The sequence below is a fragment of the Cervus elaphus genome, chromosome 27 (assembly GCF_910594005.1).
Source record: "Cervus elaphus chromosome 27, mCerEla1.1, whole genome shotgun sequence".
NCBI lineage: Eukaryota > Metazoa > Chordata > Mammalia > Artiodactyla > Cervidae > Cervus > Cervus elaphus.
Window position 1 is genome coordinate 59,709,921 of NC_057841.1, and position 21,526 is coordinate 59,731,446.

At 52.2% G+C, this 21,526-nt stretch overlaps 1 protein-coding gene and 1 long non-coding RNA gene across 16 annotated transcripts in view; one reads left to right on the forward strand and one right to left on the reverse strand.

Annotated features, from left to right (window-relative positions):
* The window catches only part of NEDD4L (NEDD4 like E3 ubiquitin protein ligase), a 365,506-nt gene extending 348,135 nt beyond the window's left edge, over window positions 1-17,371 (forward strand). For all 14 annotated transcript variants that reach the window (XM_043889411.1, XM_043889412.1, XM_043889410.1 and 11 more), the window contains 6 exons: window positions 2,108-2,168; window positions 3,826-3,885; window positions 5,121-5,228; window positions 6,503-6,599; window positions 7,496-7,568; window positions 12,650-17,371. In XM_043889411.1, coding sequence (XP_043745346.1) covers window positions 2,108-2,168; window positions 3,826-3,885; window positions 5,121-5,228; window positions 6,503-6,599; window positions 7,496-7,568; window positions 12,650-12,752 — 502 coding nt within the window. In that variant the 3' untranslated portion in view covers window positions 12,753-17,371. The remainder of the gene's footprint in view (window positions 1-2,107; window positions 2,169-3,825; window positions 3,886-5,120; window positions 5,229-6,502; window positions 6,600-7,495; window positions 7,569-12,649) is intronic.
* On the reverse strand, window positions 12,083-21,089 carry LOC122684893. 2 transcript variants are annotated; one of them, XR_006338186.1, is made up of 5 exons: window positions 20,807-21,089; window positions 18,933-19,220; window positions 17,826-18,056; window positions 15,078-16,949; window positions 12,083-12,218 (listed from the first exon to the last, which is right to left on the reverse strand). It is a non-coding gene; the product is annotated as an uncharacterized LOC122684893 (long non-coding RNA). The 2 variants fall into 2 exon arrangements; XR_006338187.1 differs by lacking the exon at window positions 20,807-21,089 and adding an exon at window positions 19,311-20,800.
* Between the last annotated feature and the right edge of the window lie 437 nt (window positions 21,090-21,526).

The window sequence follows — 21,526 nt, forward strand, 5'->3', positions numbered from 1 at the left end:
ACGTACCATCCGGCCCTGTCTTCATTAAATCGAGCAGCACGTTTGGTGGACGGCCCTTGCCAGAGCACCTTGTGCATGTCGTGGACATCCTTCTAACAGCCCGGGTTCCTTTCTGGCTTGGGCTCATGGACTGGAAAGTGTGGCTTGTGTCATGACTCCTTGGAGCTGCCAGACGGAGGAGCAATGGGAGGAGACGAGGGTCCTTGTTGAGTAACGCGGCAGATACTCTGGGAGCCAGTGGGCATCCCGTCTAACACTGAGAATCATGGCGATGGAACACAGTGTCCATGGCCAGTTGGGGTGAAATTAGCAACAACCAAAGAGAAGATATTGCATCTCTCTCCTGACTTCTTTTCCACAATGAAAGTGTAGGAAAGGAGTTTAAAATGGATAGGGAGAATTGAGCAGATGCTGAAACACCGTTCCTGATGTGTGTGATTTTCTTTACTCAGCCTCTTCAGCCTCCATCGGTGGAACAAACTGTTGAGTCCTTTGGAAGTCTAGGACATCAGTACTGGGCAGAAGTTCTTTCTCTGTGGGGCAGCTTACGTTTTCCTCTCTGGTGTATACATATGCTTCACGCACACAGTCCTGGTATCCCCCAAGGATCGCCAGGCTGCCTCGCTAACCTTGGGCACAGGGGGAGGTCAGCATGACGGTGGTTGGCTCCCAGGGTCTTAGTTTCTGCTCATCTAGTGAGTTAACAGCCACGGCCTGAGCTCCCTGTTTGCATTCAGAACATCACCTCAACAAGCCAGGTTGCCTCCTCTCTCATTATAATGGGTCACAGGGCCTGAGAGAACTGGCCGAGGATCTCAGCATCCTTCCCTAGCATCTGCAAAGAAAAGCCTATTGTCTTTTCTAGTTAGGAGGAGTTGGAGAGTGTCGAGTCCCTACAGACCCTGATGAAGGACAGACTTCTCCACTTGCAAGTTCGAAAACTTGCTACTCTCAGTCAAAGACTAAAAGTAAGGTAGGACCGTCCCTGCCTGTCCACGTTAATTGGCACTTGTGCTGGACTTGGGCAGCCTCAGCGAGCAGGCGGCGTCCTAGCAGACGCTGTTGTCTTCATTCGGAAAGCACAGACTTGGGATCGATTTTTAACAGCCCTCCACCCCAGGGCGACTAGGGCCAGAAGTCAGAGGGTTTGGGCCTTGTGATGCGTGTACCGCATCTTTCTTTGCAGTTACTTCTTTGAGGTTTCAGGTTGGGGGTTGGGGGCAGGGCCTCAGGCAGCGTCTCCACTGGCTTCACCGCCAGAAGTCGGATTGAACTCCCAGCTCCTCCCTGCCCCCGGCGCAGTAGGAGGCTGTTGGGCTGGTGATCGCAGCACAGCCAGGGAGCCCCAAAATGCTGAGCAGTGGGCGGGCGGCAGGCTGGTCCCCGGGTGCCGTTGCCATGGCGCCCCCTTGTAAGTGAGAGCCCTTGGTGACAAGGTCCCTGTGCTATTTCACGACAGAATGCCTTAAGTGGACTCCAGAGCGGATTCGCCTGGTAGTAAATGCTGCTATACACTGAACGTTGTCACAGGGAACATGGTTTCAGTGGATTTCTGTGACTCACAGAAGTTTATTACCACTAGTCCTCCAAATGTTGGCATTAAAGTAATAATGTTAGTGGTAAAATGCTGATAGATTGTATGTCTTCGTTGGAAACCAGCACATTGGATTCTAGAACGAAATATCAAATGCTCACATATGTCGTGCTGGGTATTCCCCTTAAAAATATGTACAAGGTTGTATGTAAGTGTGGGTATATACATCTTTGGGTTTGTGTGTACATGTTCATTATGCCCAGGTGTGTTTGTATTCAAGGCCCATTTTCCCTTTTTTCTGGACAGTCACATTTATAAAGCAGCTTTGGTAAAGTGAGGCTTGGTGGCGGGGAGGGGGAAGAAACCAGTGTCTTTTTTTTTTTAAATCCCCAATGAGATTTGAGGCTCCACGTGTGCCCCTGTTCTCGAAAGCATCCAGGACTCAGCCCCAGCGGCCCCTCTCTCCTTGGCCCGCTTTGGACCCGGCTCCTCCCCTGCCCGAGAAGCTGCTGCAGTGTTGAAGGAAGGAGTGAAAGCAGGAGGTGGTTAACTGCTGTCCGTTTCTTCCCGCAGCCTAGTCATCCAGTGGAGGTTCGTGAACAGGGTCCAGAAGCAGATGAACGCCTTCCTGGAGGTGAGTCAGGCTCACTGGGAGCCGGGCCTGCGCCCTCAGGTTGGCAGAGGACCGCCCCCGACCTGGGCGCAGGTGTGGGGACCCCCTCCCACTGCCTGCAGCCCCAGGACAGGAGTGTCCGTGTGGCCCTGCCGCCCTCCGTTTGTTGGCGTTGGTTCAGGGTTTTCTGGCTTTGCTGCTCTTAGTTGTTAATTCGCCGTGACTGTTTTTAAAGGGAAATCTTTACAGACTTGATCCAGAAGGGCCGGCTCCCCCCAGAGGCTAGACCCATCGCCCTGCAGTTTTCAGTGGTACCCAGGGAAGGCTGGGAGCATCTCAGTGCTTTGCTGTGGTGACCGCAGGTTCTGAGAAATGTGAGGACCTGGGCAGTTTCCATTCATACCATCCCTCCCCAGTAGCCGTGCCTTCCCCTTCATCAGCCAAACATTTTTTTTTTAATCCCCTGCCCTTTCTTCGTGGCTGGCTGAACAATTCCTCACCCTATTAAAGCGTGAAGCGGTTACTTCTCAGACCCGGGTAGTTAACGACAATGCCGCCACCAGGCCCCTGAGGAGAGAGGCCCGTCAGAGAATAGGGGTTCATCATTTTTTATAAAATGGCGCACTGTGACCCAAAGTGCAGTTTCTTTTTAAGTCCTAATAACTGGCTGTAGTTAAAGAAAACGAACCCCAGGTGTCCACTCCAGGCTTCCGTTCTCATTGAACCGATGCCGGGTTCTCGTTGAGTGATGCTCTTAAGTTCACCCCTCACCCAGTTACCTGCTCATGGTGAATAAAGCACCAGCCCAGGCAGGACACTCGGAAAAATTCCGGGACTTTGGGTGCAATGTGTGAATTGGACACACTTGAGAACAGCAGGTTTCACACCTTATTTACACACGAAACCCAGGTGGCCTCACTCCAGGTGATCTCACTTGCAGAAAGTGACTACATGAAGGGCCAGTGACGCGGAACGTCCATCCTGGGTCAGTGTAGTGGTTAGTGAAAGTGCCAGTCACTGAGTCGTGTCTGACTCTGCAACCCCCCATGGACTGTAACCCACCAGGTTCCTCTGTCCGTGGGATGCTCTAGGCAAGAACACTGGAGTGGGTGGCCATTCCCTTCTCCAGGGGGTCTTCCTGACCCAGGGGTCAAACCCACCTCTCCTGCACTGCGGGCGGATTGTTTCCGTCTGAGCCACCAGTCAGTGATAACTGACCAGCTAAGCTGGGAACCGGCTGTTGCTCTGTGCTCCCTGTCTCCTCTCTGCTGATCACAGGCCGCCTCTGGCGTCTCATCTCTGCCTTCGGCACCTTGTTTGTGAACGGTCTGCTTACACGCCTCTGGCCTGTGTGTCTGAGGGCACCCTCACTCCCGGCGGTGTGTCATAAGTGGCTTTTGGAATCTGCCGCCTACTTGCAGCAACTCATATTTTCAGTGTTTCAGGAATTACTCAAGTACCTGAATCTTCTGGAGTCTGCCACTCTTTAAATCTTTTATACTGTGATTATGCTGTTTTTATTGGAACTAAAATTACTGAATATTGTCACTGATAGCTATAAATTATCAGGGAACAATGTATTTTTTCCTAGCTAACCACACAAAGCTGGTTGGCCCTGTAAAATTTGTCTCTTTCAGAGAAAAAGGCATTGAGAGTGATTTTTTTTTTTTTCTTTCAGGGATTCACAGAACTGCTCCCTATTGATTTGATTAAAATCTTTGATGAAAATGAACTGGAGGTTTGTAAACATTTTACATAAAGGAGATTTTATTTACGTTGCTTCACTGCTGATACTGTAATATTCTCTCATCCACAACGTCCTGGAGAGTAAGCTTAGGTCAGTTCTGCCACAGGTGTCCCGGGGGCTTGTGTGCCGACCGGGGAGCAGGGAACAGCAGAGGCCGTGGCCTGTGCGCTCCTTCCTGGGAGAGGGCAGGTCTGGGGTGCGGCAGACAGGCCTGCGCGCTGAGCCGGCTCACCGCCGGGCCTGGCTTGGCGGGGAAGCTGCTGCTGCTTCCGGTAGAGCTGGGGCGGCAGCAGCCAGGTGAGGGGGGCACCGCCCTGCTCCCCGGGTTTTCTGCACACCCACCGTGAGAGCCGAGGGGGACTCGGCCCAGAGGTGAGCGGGAGTGTCTGGGGGGGGGCTCCTAGAGCAGCGGTTGCCGTGAAGGTGAAGGGGTCGCGTTGAGTGAGGAAGCGCAGCAGAAGCAACGAGGCGGGAGCAGGAGGTGGCTCCGTGCCGGCCTGGGCCAGCCTCTCGGTGTTGATGTGGACGAGAGCGCAGCGTCTGCAGGGCAGGGGGCCTCTTCACCGTTGTGTCAAGGGAAGCAAGACAAGGCAGGCTGCGTCTGTGCAGAGGCTGCTGACAGGACTCAGGCCGCTTGTCCAGTGAAGCGGCTCCTGGAGACTGGCTTTCTGTTCTTCTACCTTCAAGTGGAAACGTCCAGGTAGATGACATCCTAGAAAGATGTAGGACCAGTCTGCTCACCGGGAGGTGAGGTGATGCCCTGAGCTGGTGGATCCGTCTGGGGAAGACACGTTCTTGCTGTCATAAAGCACAAATTCTGCTGTGGGTGGAGAGGTATTTTGAAATATTGAGACAGATAACTTGTCAGAAGAGCAGACAGCCAGCGTCACGGGCATATGTAAACCGAGCCAAAGGAAATCCGTGAGCACTGAGCTGAGATCAGAGGGGCCAGGAGGGCGATCAGTTTGGACTTTTCATTTCCAGTATCAGACGCGGTGGTCCGTCCAGGCCCTGGAATCTGGCCCCCTCGTTACCTCTCTTGTCTCTGACCCGAGGCGGCAGGCAGGGTGTGGCACACGTGTTCCCCTTCACCCGTCCTTCCAGCTCACTGGCTCGTCTGGCTTTGCACGTAAGGCGATGCTGGCGTTGAGAGGCGGCCTTTTCTCCGAGCGCATTTCTTGGGCTTTCGCGATGCGCCCTGCCCACCTCTGGTCTGTCTCCTCCAGTTGCTGATGTGTGGCCTTGGCGATGTGGATGTGAACGACTGGCGACAACATTCTATTTACAAGAATGGCTACTGCCCGAACCACCCCGTGATCCAGTGGTTCTGGAAGGTAAGTCTGGGGCCCGGGGCCGGTGCTGCCTTCCAAGGTCGGTGGCCTGCTGGGGAGGGAAGAGGCCTGCTGAGCCCGGCGGAGCCCTTCCCGCTGCTTCTGTGTGACCGTGGGGGACGCCTGTCCTCACTTGTCCTGAGTAAGCCACGCTGTCTTCCTCGGTCACCTACTCCAGTGCTTCTGTTTGAGGAAACTGTTGAGTAGGATGACCCTAAAAAGCAGATAGCTGGATTCAAGAATTGGAACGAGTCCTCCAGAGCATGAATAAGAATGAAAGGCTTCTCAGGACAAATACATGCTTTGGGGCTGCCTTTTCCAAGATGCCATTTTGGTTTAAAAAACCATTTTCTCAACTTTTTTTGTGAATTACAACAGCCATTTTGATGTTTACATCTTTCAATCAGAGATGCAAATGAAATCTGATTCACTCTCTAAAGGCCAGTGTTTGTATCCTGTTCATTTTAGGAGAGAAGTGAGACAGCAGGTCTGAAAAAGAGTATAAACTGACTTTGAAAGAACAGTTCCGGGGGAAGAGCACTGGTTATTTACTTATAGAAATAAGAAATCTGTTTGAATTGTCTTAATTTCTAAACATCTGTTACTAATAAGATTTCAAGTGCGGCAGAGAAGTATAGAGAAAAGGAAGAAAGCAGAATCATCAAATCCTAAAATCTTAGTCCACGTCTCACTCAGCTTTGATTTTGGATTTTTTTTTTTTTTTAATATCAGTTCAAGTGACTTTACCAGTGAAGCCAACTAGATTCTTAGAATAATTCAGATAAGTAAGATACACCGGTAATTTCAGAGGCCTAGCCTGGCTTCCGTTTTTCTTTTTCTAAAATGTTATCTTTAGAGAATTTCTCTACAGTCAGAAATCCTGCCTCATAAGCTGGGTTCCCCTCTCAAGCCAGTCGGAAACACACAGTTTGAAAAGCGTCAACCCCAGGATTGTGTGTGTTTCTGATTGACTCGAGCGGACCGGCAAGCCTCACAAACAGAAACATGAGCTCAGTGCCGTCAAGGAGTTTGCCTTTTTTTTAAAAAAAACCACTTATTTTTGACCAGTGGGCACATGAAGAAAGTGACATTGTGATCCCTCGGTCTCTGAGATTACAGAGGCCAGTGTCATGGCCATTAAAAAAAATGCACCCCGGCCTTACCCCATCCGGGTGTAAGACCATCTAGGACTTCCGCCGCAGTGCACGCGGGATGACGGTTTGCCGGTCCGCGTTGCGCGTCCAGTGGCACATGGTGACCTCTGCCCCCGTCCGCAGGCTGTGCTGCTGATGGACGCCGAGAAGCGCATCCGGTTACTGCAGTTTGTCACGGGGACGTCCCGAGTACCTATGAACGGATTTGCCGAGCTTTATGGTGAGCAGGATACCAGGGGGTCTTGTCCTCCCCTCACCCCGTGCTATGTACCAGGCATGCGCTGTGCTCCAGAAGATTGCCCCCAGGCCTCCAGCCGCGGGGGTTTTGTCTGGACGCGGTAGACCCGCCACGTGAAGGGTGCGGCCGCATGCTGTCCCCCTCAGCTGCTCTTAAGTGCTCAGTTGTGTCTGACTCTCTGCGACCCCGTGGACTGCAGCACACCAGGCCCCGCTGTCCATCACCGACTCCTGGAGTTTACTCAAACTCATGTCCATTGAGTCGGTGATGCCATCCAACCATCTCATCCTCTGTGGCCCCCTTCTCCTTCTGTTTGTGTAGTTACCTCTGTATAAAAGCAGGGGACTGTTTTTACTTTTTGTTTTTGTACAGAGAACCATAAGTTTGGTCTTCTCTTTCTTTTTTCTGGTACATCTTCCAAAACAACTAGATTTTGCAGAATCATCCATGTGGTTGTAAGCTGAACATTAAAAAGTACTGCACCCCTCCACAAGGCAGAATTCTTTTAGCGCTTCCTGTAGATTAAAAAAATCACTTTCTGCTCTGCATATTAAAAGTCACGATATTTCAGGTTTCCACCCCACCCACCCAGAAGTAGTTTTAAATTTAAGCTTGCAGGGCTGGGCTGAAAGGCTGCAGCTTCCACCCGTCCCATGTTGCGTCTGCTCTGTTCAGCGTGGCGCAGTTCCGTCCTGATGGTGACGCGAGTCTGGGTCTGAGGTTTGGGGTGGTGCAGCACCATGGCTGCCTCTGTTTTATACACTGTGATGTCACAGATGCAGAAGGGGTCCCCGGGCTCACCCCAGGCACACCTTGCCCGCCCCTCCTTCGTCTTGCCTTGAGCACTCAGCATTGTGTTCTCTTTTTCTTTTCTCTAGGTTCCAATGGTCCTCAGCTGTTTACAATAGAGCAATGGGGAAGTCCTGAAAAACTGCCCAGAGCTCACACGTGGTGAGTGACGGAAAACCACACAGCTGTCGACAGACAGGCTTGTTTTTTCAAAGCTTAGTTGTGGATAACACGGGGCGAGAGGCAAGCATGCTGTGCTCCCTGCCCACCGAGCATTTAGAGTGGGAAATGTCAGTTATGCAGGCGAAGGTATCATCATCGCTGGTGCTGATGAAGCTGAACCATGAGTTGAGAGGGCCGGTATGTTTGATAATGAAGGGTTAAGTCCCTCCTTCCTGCTTCCCATGGGGCGTTCCTCCTCCAGTCCCCCTCTTTCCTTAAATATTCTGGGAAGCAGAGATTTTACTGTATCATCTCCCTACATGGCTGTGACAGCAGCCAGCCTCTGAGCAGATGCATTCTTATTCCAGCCTTAAATTGGTTTAGAACCAGGAATGAGATTCCTTGGAGAAACAGGGTCTTCAAAAGACTTTCCATGGCCATCCAGAACCCATGAGTCTCTGGGATTTAGTAATGTGATTGTGACAGAGGGGGGTCACAGGTCCGACCAAGGACCCCTGCCCCAGGGAGGCTCAGTGCAGTGGCACTCAGAAGCCCTCCAAGGAACGGGGTGGGAGGAGGAGGGTCTCCAGGACCCCCGAGGACTGCTGAGACCCACAGAGAGGACCTCAGGAGCCTTCAATCCGGCTCCCGGGTCCCCCGGGTTGGTTTCCCCTGCCGAGGCTTTGGTTTCTTACTCATAGGACGCAGGTGGAGGGGGTCCTGTGGATGGTCAGCCCCCCGGCCTCCTTCCCCAAGAGAAGCCTGGGCTGCCAGAGTCGCCGGGCCGTCCTGGGCTGCCTGGCACGGCTTGGAGGAAGGTCTCATCAGGTGCATGTGTGGGAAATGGGCTGTGGAAGGCTTTTTTGCTTCTCTTTGATTCCGTCGCCTTGCCGGAAAGCACGTTCTCCCCACTGTTTGTACCATTCCGAGAACTCCAAGTGGGATGGATGTGGCCCCTGCCTGTCAGCGCCAGGAGAGCAGGCTGACTCTTGCTGCAGCTGGCCAATCGCCGGAGCAGTCGGTGTCCCTGACCGTCTGCCTTTATTCTCCGGGGAGAATGTTTTGGCCATTTGGAGCTTTTATTCCAAACAGTTTCAGAATCCAGTGTAGTTTTCTGGGCTCAGTAGTCTTCATCTGAAAGGCTGCCAGCGCTGAGCTGAGCCCTAGGACCGTCGGGATGGGGAGCGAGCTCCCGGCCTCGAGGAGGAGTCACAGCAGCGTCACTGGGCGCGGCCATCTCGTGTGGGGCAGCCCCTGCACCTTGACAGCAGCGTCCCTGTGGGTTCTTGGCAAGCTTGCTTGTGGTCTCGGAGTTCACAGGCTCCCAAATCTCAGGACTTGGAGTCAGGTCTGCCTGAATTAGAATCTCCACGCTGACCGCTGTAGTTACGCTGCCACCATGGGAACATGGTTCCTTTTCTTTCCAGACTCTTCAAGGAGAAACCAAGTAATTGAGCACTCATCCCACATCCTACTGTTGACCCACAGACAGATATCTTGCCGTTGAACGCTTCTTCTATCTGAGTCAGTGTGCTGGGCCACCACTAAAATACAGGGCCACCCAGACAAGGCCCTGACTCGGGTGTCTCTCGACCTTGGCTGGACGTTGGAACCCCCTAGAAAGCATTAAATACAAACGCTGGCCCTAGGGTCCCACTTGCGGAGGTTTTGACCCAGTTGGTCTGTTATGACTGGGGCTGTGGGATTGCAGAGCCACCCGGTGGTTGGCAAGGACAGCTGGGGTTTAGAATCACTGCTCATCTTCAGGAAGGACCGAGGCCGACCCTCAGGAGGAATGCAGCCCCGCCAGCTTGCAGCGAAGCCCCGCTGCTCGTGGAGTGTCCCAGGAGGAGAGCGTCCGGGGCCTTTTCCCAGACCACTCTCCCCAGGCCCCGAGGAGAGCACTAGCTCTGCTGGAGCCCCCTGGCTGGCCGCATGGGACTTCCTCTTTTTTTCTCTGCTGTGGCTCTCCTCCCAGCCAGCCCCAGCTTCTGCTGAAACATAGAAACACAACGACCATGCTTCATTCTCGGTTCGCTGTGAACAAACTTCACCGCGATGACCATCAGTCAATTCAGTTCAGTCGCTCAGTTGTGTCCAATTCTTTGCAACCCCATGATTTGCAGCACGCCAGGCCTCCCTGTCCATCACCAACTCCTGGAGTTTACTCAAACCCATGTCCATTGGGTTGGTGATGCCATCCAGCCATCTCACCCTCTGTCGTCCCCTTCTCCTCCTGCCCCCAATCCCTCCCAGCATCAGGGTCTTTTCCAATGAGTCAACTCTTTGCATGAGGTGGCCAAAGTACTGGAGTTTCAGCCTCAGCATCAGTCCTTCCAATGAACATCCAGGACTTATCTCCTTTAGGATGGACTGGTTGGATCTCCTTGAGTATAGTTGTGGCTAAATAAAATCTAGCCATATGTGTGTTTAATCTCTTCCATGTTTGATGAAAATATAAAATACACAATGAAGCTTCAAGATTAAAACCTGATTTCCTAGGAGAGGGAGGGCTTAGCGGAGCTGGTTCTTTCACATATAATTGTGGAGTATCTAACATGAGCGGCTTCATTCCTTTGTTCTATCAAAGGTCACTGCTCATATATTTAAAATTCCTCTTTACTAAGCAACACAGACCCACCTAAAAATAATCTCCTTCAGCCCACACATCTTCCGCATGACAAGGCTGAGGCCCCTGAGGGTAAGGAGGTCACACAGTTGGTTGGTGGCAGGCCAGAGCCAGACCTGTGACATCAGAAGTAATGGTAACAGTGAGCACTTACTGTGCTCCAGGCATCGCCCTGACAAGCGCTGCGTGTGTTAACCGGCGTCACCGTCACAGCGGTTCTGAGAGGCGGGTCTGATGACTCCCCTCTTCTTAGCAGTGGAGGAACTGACACCTCGAGAGCTGACAACATCCCAAACCTCAGCTCTTCACGCTCCCCGACTTGCTTCTCTCTCGCCCCCATCATTCCAGTATTTCTCAAGCTTGAATAGTGTATGGGCCTTCTTTAAAATGGCCACAGATTCTTGAAGCCCCACAGGATTGCAGGCCCTGCACTGTGAAATACCAGCTTAAAATCAAGACAACAGCTGCCTCCTGGGAAAAGGTCTTTTAAGTGTAGCTGCAGAGTGGGGTTCTGTCTTTGTCGCTGGTGAAATGACATTTTGAGGTCATTATCACGGTGAAAACCAAACACTGAAAACTTCTTTTCCTCTTAATCTTTCCGGATCCCTGAGTCTGAGCTCTGGTTTGAGAAGCGCAGCTCTTCTCTGCCGTGTACTTTGATGTCAGAAAACCTCAGGGCTCAGTGCGTCTCATCAGACACTCAGCGGTTGTTAAAGGGCCTGCCCCGCTCACGCGTCCGGGTCTCACTGCTGCTGATAGTCATTGGCTTTAAAACGCAGGACGCCGCTCTGCTCGTCCTCGGAAACCTATGCCAGTGCCCAGAGCGGCAGTTCTAGACGCTGAGGCAGCCTGACCGCATCCAGGCCTTGGAGCCAACCTGGGGCTGAATCCGGACTCTGCCACTTACTGGGTGATTTGGGGCAAGTTCCCTCACCTCTGTGTGCCTTGGATTCCTCTATGAGTAGGGATGCAGCATTACCTACCTTACAGGTGGGTGCTGGGATTTGCTGAGGTGATGGAGGAGTAGCACCCGGGTGGCTCAGCTGGTTAAGAATCTGCCTGCAATGCAGGAGACCCAGGTTCAGTCCCTGGGTGGGGAAGATCCGCTGGAGAAGGGGTAGGCTACCCACTCCAGTGTTTATGGGCTTCCCTTATGGCTCAGCTGGTAAAGAATCTACCTGCAATGTGGAAGACCCCGGTTCAGTTCCTGGGTGGGGAAGATGCCCTGCAGAAGGGAAAGGCTACCCACTCCAGGATCCTGGCCTGGAGAATTCCGTGGACTGTATAGTCCATGGAGCCGCAGAGTCAGACAGGACTGAGCGACTTTCACTCGCTCACCACTAACAGCGCTGGCACGGGGCAAATGCTCCACGAATGTTAGCTTACAAAAGCATAATGATGCACATGTGTGTGCACATGCACACACATGTGCAAACAAGCCTCAAGCATGTGTGGCCATCGTCACGACAGAGGCCAGCAGCCCGCCTGCGTGGTGTCTGGGGCTCCCTTGTGCCTGGGGCGGGGGGTGGGGGGGCAGTGCCCAGTGGGTGCGTGTGACAGTGTGGGCTGCCCGTGGGCGCGTGCTGTGTGCCAGACCCCTCTGTGTGTGACCGGATGCTCCCAGCACCTGACCCTGCAGCGGTCGCCGCATTTCACAGGGGAGCCGACAGCGGGAAGTGACCCGCCTGGGGCCACACGGCCGGCAGGTGGCAAAGGCAGGATTTGAACTCAACCCTGGGAACACGTGAAATCGCTGCTCACAGAGGCCACGTGTATCTGGAGGTCTCCGTGTCACCAGGGCGACTTGTGCCACCCCAGCCAAGGCCTCCAGCTAGGTAGGGGCTTTGGGTAGATGCAGCTCTTCACGCCGCACGCCAGTGACTTGCCTGACTCTGGGGAGAGCGTCGCTCCGTGTCGGGCTCCCAGAGCCGCGGGAGCCTGGGTTCTGGTCTCAGGTCTGCGGTGCTGTCGGGGCCAAGGCTGGGGCACGGCGACCTGCCGCCCGGCTGCAGGGCCTGCATCTGCAAAACGAGGAGACACCTGCTCAGAGGGGCTGTGCGGAAAACAGAGGCGCTGCATGCAGAAGCGCGGACTTCCTAAAATAGTGTCAGACAGCTCCGTTCGTCCTGCTGCGGAAAGTTTTGACAGTTTCGACAGTTTTGAAGCCTCGGCGTGTGCGTCAGTTACCTTGCCTGTCCTGTGTCCCTTCCCAGCATGGGTTTCTAGGATCCACGTCCGACTGTAGTAGGGAGGTTTCACAGACGATTCGAAAATTCTCTTTTCATCCCCTGCAGGTGTGGGCAGGGTCATCACTGGATTATATTTTTTGTGCTGAGGCTTTCACAGTCCTCTTGCTGAAACACCAAGTGTCCTCTTAGGCCGAATCGAGGAGACACAGGTGCGACACTCGTAGAGATGCTGGCTCCTTACTTCTGCTTTGTTGCTTTTGCAGCTTTAATCGCCTTGACTTACCTCCGTATGAAACCTTTGAAGATTTACGGGAGAAGCTTCTCATGGCTGTGGAAAATGCCCAAGGATTCGAGGGGGTGGATTAAGCGCCCCCTGCCTCGGGGCGGTTGTTCTTCGAGCAAGTCCTGCTTGCACTTTTGCATTTGCCTGACAGACTCTGCAGAGACGCTGGCAGAGAGCAACGCGGCGAGGGGTCCCGGAGCGGAGCCCCTGCCCCCGACTTGCCCACGGCCCACAGGGAGGCCCCGTCCCGGGCCGCGTTCCTGCATTTCCCACCAATTTCCAGCTGGTTGATGTGTATACTGGTTACATTTCAGGAGGACTTATTCTATTTATGTTGTGCCTCTGTAGGCCAAGCCCTTAATAAATATTTTCCATACTTTATAATGACAGCAAATGGAATTAATCACTCTACAGGTATAGTATTACAACTCATGTTTACTTTTTAAAATGATTTAGACCGATTTGCAGATTTTATTTCACTACAATTAAAGATGTCTCATGTACTTGGAAAAGTGAGCTTTTTTTTTTTTTTTTTTTGTATTTGAACTTCATACCAGGTTTAATGTTGGTGATGTTTTTATTTTTAAAGTACTTGGAAAGCCCCACCCCCTACCGGATTAGCTATGGAAGACTGACTTCTGTCCAAAAACCTTCTGCAGACAAATACTCTAACATCAGGCATCATGACATTTTTTTCCATGCTCAGAATGAGAACTGGATATTACGTTTTTTTGTTCAAATTCAGTGTAATAGCTGCAGACTGAGAGAATTGTAACATAGCATGACAAAATTTGTGTTGACTTGCAGGAATCACACCGTTATTCCTTAGAAGTGATTACGTGTGCTGGAGCAGTTTTGAGGCAGGGTTGGACTATCACTTCTCGTAAGAGAAGCTACTTAACCCTTCCCAATGCTGTACAGTCCTCCTATTGTATTTTCCTCCTTGCTGTTGTAGTAGAGACACTTGAGTGGAACTTGGCACCGAGTGATTCGAAACTGTGGAAAGCAGACCTGTAGAGTCTCCTGTTTGTATGCGTTTGCTAACGGTAGCTGAATACGCAACTTTTGTTCTAACTGCACCAATCCTGAAGGCACTTTATGTACTACGTGGAGGTCATACCTGGTTTTCTTTTTTTTTCTTTAATCATAAGCATTGAATGTGATTTCTTCTCTCTGCACACACCCTTCCGGTGCAATATCTATTGATTGTGAATCTGGCTGCTGGTGTCTAAACCCTGGCTGTAAAGCTGAGCCTAGAGACCTGTCCTCACCAAGCGTTCTGTGATTTCTACTCCACTGCAAAGATTACTAGACACTTAATCTAACCGGGTTTCGTTCCCAGTGACCTGTTGCATGCTTCCATACCATGCTCTGCCCGAGCTGTGTCCATCACGTGCTAGATTAAAAGGGTGGAGAAGACTTGATTTGACGCCCTGACCTCTGGCTCTCCAGCTGACCCTGCCGGGGGTGGAGGCCTCTGCGGGATTTAGGTTCTTGGCCACTTGTGAGGCCTTGTTGCAGAACTGTATTTTGAAAGGACGCCTGAGGCAGGGCAAGGGGGTCTAGCAAACCCTTCTGTCCTCCTTAACCTGTGTTGTCCTAAACCCTCCGGTGGCCGTCCAGAGAAACTGGATATATCACTTGCCAGTCATAGATGAGACCCAAAAAACTGTGGTTTCAGGGCCTCCGTTTAGGATCTTCCGGGTGGCTTGTGGGAAGCCACGAATGTTTGTGGTTGAGTTGTTTAAAGAGGCTGCAGAGCCCTTGGCATCTAAAAGAAGGTGGAGTTCTACAGAGTTGAGGGTTGTTCCCTTTCACAGTGATTTTTTAAAAATCCCATAGTGATCAGAAAACCTAGATGTTGAGTAATTAGAAAAACAATATTGCTCATTATTTTTACCTCTTGGTGGGATTTTGTCCCTTCAGTTGATAATAACGAGTGTCTCCTCCTCTTGGCCCCTTGGCTTGCTTTTTATGATTCATGTCAAAGCCTGGGAGAGCAGTGTGCTGGGATGGGCTTCATAAGTGTGCAATTATAGGGAAGAAATCCAACAATCCCTGTCGAAGAACTGGAATTCTTCTGTCATTTCATAAATTCTTAAATCAGAATGTTCACTGAATGCAAATTAGGCAAAGTACTGAAAATACGAAAGAAAACCCACTCTAAGATCATTTCTGTGCCAAGAACAGATAAGAATTATTGAAATAGACCCCCATGAGTACTTGGAAGGCGGTAATTGTGAATGACAGTTCAGTTCATCTCTTCCTTATTATCTGATTTCAGTGACAGCTCAGAAGTGCTGGGTTTAGAGTTTGTTTGGGGGTTTTGGCTTCCTTGAATCCAAATAAGCTTCCCCAGTTCACAGCCACCCTCAGGGTTTCACTCTGCGTCTAAAACAGTCACGTACCTTGTTTTCTCTTGATCGTGACGACCGCTGTCCACCCCTGTCGCACTGTACTCTCAGGAAGCAGTAAGGAAGAGCAGAGGGCCTCTGCCCACCCCACTCAGCACACCTGGGGGTGGAAGACGCTGTCGCCGCCCCTGGATCTCTTAACAGTGATGCCTTTTTAGAAATGACCAGAATCCAGCTTCTCTAGGCCCCTGGAAAAGAGCCGTTAAGAGCCATTTAGCCATGAGGTTAAGAAGTCAGTTCCAGAATTTGCATATTGCATGTGGTTGAAAGGTTTTTAAACATCAGCTAACCCAGTCACCTGTAAAAGTCCTGCGTGTCTCTAGTCCCCCCTCTTGTCGGCCTAACGGTGAATCTGGGGAGGGATTGGCTCCAGGCAGGGTCTGCTCCTGCACCCGCCGCCTCTGCAACAGGAAACGGCGAGGCGTGGGTCTCAGTGCTCTTTTCCTTTCTCCTGAAACACGTCCCTTTACTTACCACGGCGCTTTGGTAGCTCCCACCAGATACTCCCTAAGGCCAGATGACAAATGCTTCAAGAACCTGACATGGTTTGTTCCTCCCACATAAGGATGCAGGCACAGATTCTGAGAAGAATGGTTTGCAAAATATTTGAACTGCTTTCTGCATCTCACACTGTTCGACAGACAGCGTGGACCGCTGCCGTGTGACCTCGCCAGGTCCAAACTGGCTCCCCTGAAAACAGAGCTAGCGTGCGGCAAACTACTCATTGTCCTCACAGTTACTGTTTCTCACGTGACTCCGCTGTTATCTAAGTCTTGGATGTCGCCTCTGAAATGTCAGGATCCATAGAGAGCGCGCCTGGGTTAACCAGTCCTCACGCCCCCGCCCAGCCGTGCGCTAGGCCCCTCTTGCCTCCTCACAAGCTGCCCCACCCCAGCCCTGGCGGACCCCGGTGTCGACTCCTGCCCTGCCAGCAGGGGGCGAAGCCGCGCAGGGGCCCGCCTGCCCCGCCCCGCCCTGCCCCGCCCCAGGAGGTCCCGCTCTACCTCTTAGACTTTGGGGTGCATCCTGGTAAGTCAAAACTGCCGATTTTAGGTCCAAGATGTGTTTTTTAAAATAATGCTTAATAAACTCCACTTTGTACTTTAGATTTTACAACTGGGAAGAAAAATGTGACATACTTTGGACCACTTTTTTTTTTTTTTTAATTTATCGAAGCCTTAACGAACCGTGTATCTACATTTGCATTCACACACCCCCGCCCCCCGTCCCCAGAGTGTTTTCAGTGTCTTGGAGACAAAGCTGTAGCGTTAGGATGTGAGCTTGTACGTTTCATAGGAAAGGAGAGCTTTCTGTTGGTACAGAATCGTCCAAGAAAACCTCTCGTTTAGACCTCTCCCCTTCGTTAAAGGTGTTATGTGCAGAGCAATGCATGTTTAGGAAGCATGTCTCTTCATTGGTCGGTTTTGTGTTTGTATGAGTAACAGTAGACCCTCACGGCGCTGGTGACAGACCTCTGTGTACAACCTTCTCAACCTGTATCAGTGCATCGTAAGCCTCATGACCATGACCTGTGTCCACAGACATCTGTGTTCCTAAAGAAGCCACTTTGCCCCTCCCCCTCCGACTAATTTCACCTGGATTGTCACGGTTTCCTTCATGTTAACTTTGCATAACTGTTCGTCCTTCACTACTATGTATGTAATATATGTACGAACACCTGCTGTCCAGATATATCTGTATATGTTTGTGTAGCATTTACGCCTACCTTGAGGAATCTGGTTTCAAAAGGGAGTGACAGGTTAGTCCCTGCCACAGTTTCCTCCAAGCTGTGTCCTGAGAATTCTGACCCTCAGAGAACCCAAGGGAAATGGTGATAGAATATGCTGTTAGCTCTTAATTCAGCATCTATTATCACACAAAACATGAAAAAAACAGTGACTTTTAAGGTGAAAAGTTTCAAGCATTCCAAATGAATTCTCAATGTTTCGTAACTTTTTATTATAACCTCACCGCTAATACAAAGCCAAGTACTATTTGATACAGTGATTAAAAACCAAACAACTTGGAAATTTTTTAAAAGACATCGTCTGGCTAACTGCTCATTTTCACAATCAGAATAGCTTTAAAATACAGTTGAATTTGATACAGGTAAAAAACGTTTTGTTGAAGAACAAATTCCTTTTGCTTTTCGTTTTTCTTGAGAGACCTAAAGAGAAATTGTGGATTGTTTTCCTGACTTAACAAAAGAGTAATGTGACAAAATGAAGTCATTGTAAAGACGTGATGCGACTTGTCAAATATTTAATAAAGGATTGTGGAAGCTGGAACTTTTTCTACATCAAGTATTATAGGTTGTCTGTTTTAAAGCTTCTTCATGAATGCATTGTCTTAATTGTTTGGGGGGTGATATTCAAATGCCTGCAACTTTGTAGATAGTATGCTCATTTCCTTCATCTCCCTAGAAGTTCCATATCTTTAGAAACATCATTAAAGACTTCTCAGAACACATGGGTTGAGCTTAATGGGATGTACCTCTATTCTTATCCATCTGTCTTTTATTTAAGAATTAACGACTTGATGGATTACCCAAGTGGTAATATAAAGTCCATGACTGGAAAGGCATATTTCATCTCTGGTTTTCGTCCAACTAACCCTCAATTTATGTCCGTTAATCAGACTCAGTAATGAAGCCTAAGATGGTTCTCAGAAAGAAAATCCAGACCTCATGTCAATTCCCTGATAAAACAGGTAGTCTCCTCAAATTTTGCTCCTTTTCCTTACCTCTTGATGGCCTTAACTTGTGCCCTCAGAGACTGCCAGGAGGTAGCATCCAAGCAGGAAGTAATTTCGTCGTGGTCTCCTGCTCCTTGTCTCTCTCAGTTAGAAGTAGGCCGTGTCCTGCTGGAAAGACGTCGGTAGGCGTCCGAGTTCCTGCAGCCTCCTCCAGCCTCGCAGGAATGCACAGGGGAGATGTCAGCGGATAGAGCCACCCTGAACTCGTATGTGTCCATCCTCAGAGAGAAACACACATGATGAGTTTATATGAAATAGAGGAATAAACCATACATCACTTACACGGTTGCTGGGTTAGTAAACGCGTACCCTGCTCTGAAGTCCAAGGGTGACCTAGGCACTCCTGAAACTCAAAAGCCTGGTAGAAGCTGATGGTAAGCCTGGGCACCTGGGAATTCTCATCACTGTGGCTGGTCCTAGGTACCATATCCAGATGGGTCCCTGGACGTATGAGGGCAGATTCCGCTTCCCAGCCCCTTTGGTGCACCCCCACCCGGAAGACGGCGCCTCTCAACACTGCTGTCCCAGAGAACCCGGACTGCAGGGTCTCTGAGTGTTCAGAGGACTTGGACTGGACAGGAGAACAAAACGATGGAGGCTTTTATTGACCCAGACGGACTCCTTCGTCAGGGATCCCGGGCCCGCCTGGTGGACACCTGCTGGTGGGGACTGAGGAAGTGCAGGACCACGGTTCCCTTTGTAGGACTGACTGCAGGCCAGCCTGGGGAACAGGTCAAGTGGCCCGAAATCAGCCTGTCCCCTTCCTGCAACCCCAGGCTGTGCCTTCCCTTTCCCAACCAAGCCCAAGTCCATCCTGGCAGCGAGTCACAGGGTGAGCTTGACCGGAAAGCAGTGGAGAGGCTGCCCCCTGCCTCCGAGCGAAGTGGCATCTCCCCTCGGAGATGGGACCCCCTGGACACCCAGGGCTTCAGAGAGCAGGTCAGAGGCTTCCCTCGAGTCCCAGCCCAAGCCTGGCCCCCGCGCTCAAAGCAGCAGACCCTGGCCCCTCTGGGTCCGCCTGCTGCACGTATCTTGAAGCCTGAGCTGCCTGCTCTATCTGAGTCCCCTCCTTGGCCGGATGTCCGGCCCACTTACCCCTTCGGTGCCTCTCCACACGTCCACAGGGCACCATCGCCTGCGGCTCTGCAGCCTCGGGGCCTCGCTGGCTGCAGCAACAGACACAGCCTTGGAGAGAGGGAGTCGAGGACCTGACGGCAGGAGGGGAGGACACACGGTGCCTCCACGAGCCCTGCGCTCACCTCGCCCAGTGCCCGGGGAAAGCCTTCTCTTCTCTGCGGGAGAAGTTCACTTGCAGACGGCCCGTTTGGAAGGGGTGAGGGTCGTGCAGGAAGGAAAGCCGCAGCCAGGGAAAGTCAGGTCTCACTGTGATTAAAGGGAAATCATACATTCTGGCAACTGCTAAGCAGTCCCGCCCTGTGGGAGTTTTACATACATTTCCCAGAATGAAGTTACCAGTTTTCAGCCCTGCGTGGCCTTGTTCAGGCGGAAGAGCAAGACCAGCTAAAGGCAGACCGTTGCGCGCTGCTGCATGCCTGGAGCTCACCACGCTTTAATCACATGATTGCCAAATGTTTGATCCAGAAGGACCTTGGCCACGTAAGTCCCCAGTTCTTGCCCTTGCTTCCTCCCCAGGTGCCCCGTGCAGTTGGCCTCACTAGCCCTCAGGGGCGGCCCTGCAGAGACCCAGGATGATGGCCGTGGGAACCGAAGACCCCCAGGGAGGGGCCGATCAGCTTCTCGCGCTGCCCCGTGGGTCCCTGCGGGCTGGTGTGACCTCTCTGACCCTCTCTCTGCGCTCCAGCAGCTTGTCTACACAGAGGGGCCGCTCGCCACCAGGCCCGGGGGAGAGAGGAGGGCCACCGATGCCTAGCTGGAAATGGGCAGCCACCCTCAGCCTCAAGGCCACCCCTCCCTGGCGAGGCCAGGCCCAGGGTCAAGGTCAGACCCTCAACATCCCACTTCAGGTGGGGAACCTGGGTTGTCAAGGGAAACTTGCAAACACATCAAGCTGGTCTCACTCTTGTAAACCCCTCATGGCGGAGCAGAGTGCAGGGGGGTCTGTGGGGGGCAGAGGACCAGAGCACAGGCGGGTGCCAGGGGTACGCCAGGCAGCCTCCCACCTCCGAGCCGGGCCACCGGGATGGTGTAAAAAGCTTCAGTCGACCTCAAGCAGTATCGTCCCAGCCAGGAAGAGGCCGTGGTCAACATCCTCAGGAAACCGTCTCTTGCTGGCAGGGGCCAGAGCCCTCCGCCACCGCGGGTGTCCCCACAGCCTCTCCAAAACGCAGGAGGAGCCCTCGAGCAGGGTAGGGGCCCCGCAGCACTGGGCACAGAAGCAGTTTGTGGGAATCGGGGCCACTGCACAACTGTGGGCTTCCCGGGCGGCTCGGTGGTGAAGAGTCCCCCAGCCAAAGCAGGAGACACAGGTTCCATGCCTGATCTGGGAGGATCCCCTGGAGGAGGACATGGCAATGCACCCCAGTGTCCGTACCTGGGGAATCCCAGGGACAGAGGAGCCTGGGGGGCTCCAGTCCAGGGGGTCACAGAGTCAGACACGAGCGAGCGACTAAGCATAGCCACCACCCCAGCGCACGCCCTCCTGTCTGCACGGTGAACTCAAGGGTTGGGAGGTGAGGGGCTGGTCCCAGACACCCCTCCAGCCATCGCCTGTCTCAGGACCCTCCGCAGCCCCCAGGCAGGGGGACGGCCAGCCAGTGTAAGGTTGTGCAAGAGGATGAGAACCAGAGGGACAGACCACCCTCCACCCCCTGCCCATCCGCACGGCCACAGCTAACCACAAAGGAGGCTGGGAAATGGGGTCGGGGACAAGCAGCCTTCAGCACCTCTTTGCAGAATGAGCCTCCCCTTCGGAGAGTGGCCTTCCTGCCATTTGCCAAGCTTCCATAGTCTCCGATTCCCTCTCTTGGGATAGCAGTACTACTGCTTACCGTAAATCTCAGTCTCATAAGGTAGATATTGTCACCACCAACTTACACACGAGGAATCAGACCGGGAGGCCCAGAGTCTTACAGAGGACAGATCTGAACCCGGGTGGTTTGGCTCAAAGCCTCCCGTCAGCCACTCACTCTGGCCCATCCTCCACCCCCTGCACCAAACCTCCTCTCCGAGGGAAGAGCCCAGACACTCATTCACACCGAGACGCACAGGACTGATCACACCAAATGCATGACCCGTTCTAGATGTTTTTACAAACTCCAAGGTGAGGCTTAGACAAACCAGCAGGAGTAAAAACTGACCTGATGGCATCTCTGTGAAAGTCATTCAGTCGTGTCCAACTCTTTGCAACCCCTTGAACCCATGGAATTCTCCAGGCCAGAGCACTGGAGTGGGTAGCCTTTCCCTTCTCCAGGGCATCTTCCCAACCCAGGAATTGAACCAGGGTCTCCTGAACTGCAGGCGGATTCTTTACCAGCTGAGCTATCAGGGAAGCTCACAGCAAGCTGAGTGGAAAAGGGCTTTTGAGGACAAAGGCCCTGCTTCAAGCCACAGTGTCCAACATACACGGAGACGTTGCAGTTTAGTCACTCAGTCGTGTCCGACTCTTTGCAGCCCCATGGACTGTAGCCCGCCAGGCTCCTCTGCCCATGGGATTCTCCAGGCAAGAAGACTGGAGTGGGTTGCCATGGCCTTCTCCAGGGGCTCTTCCT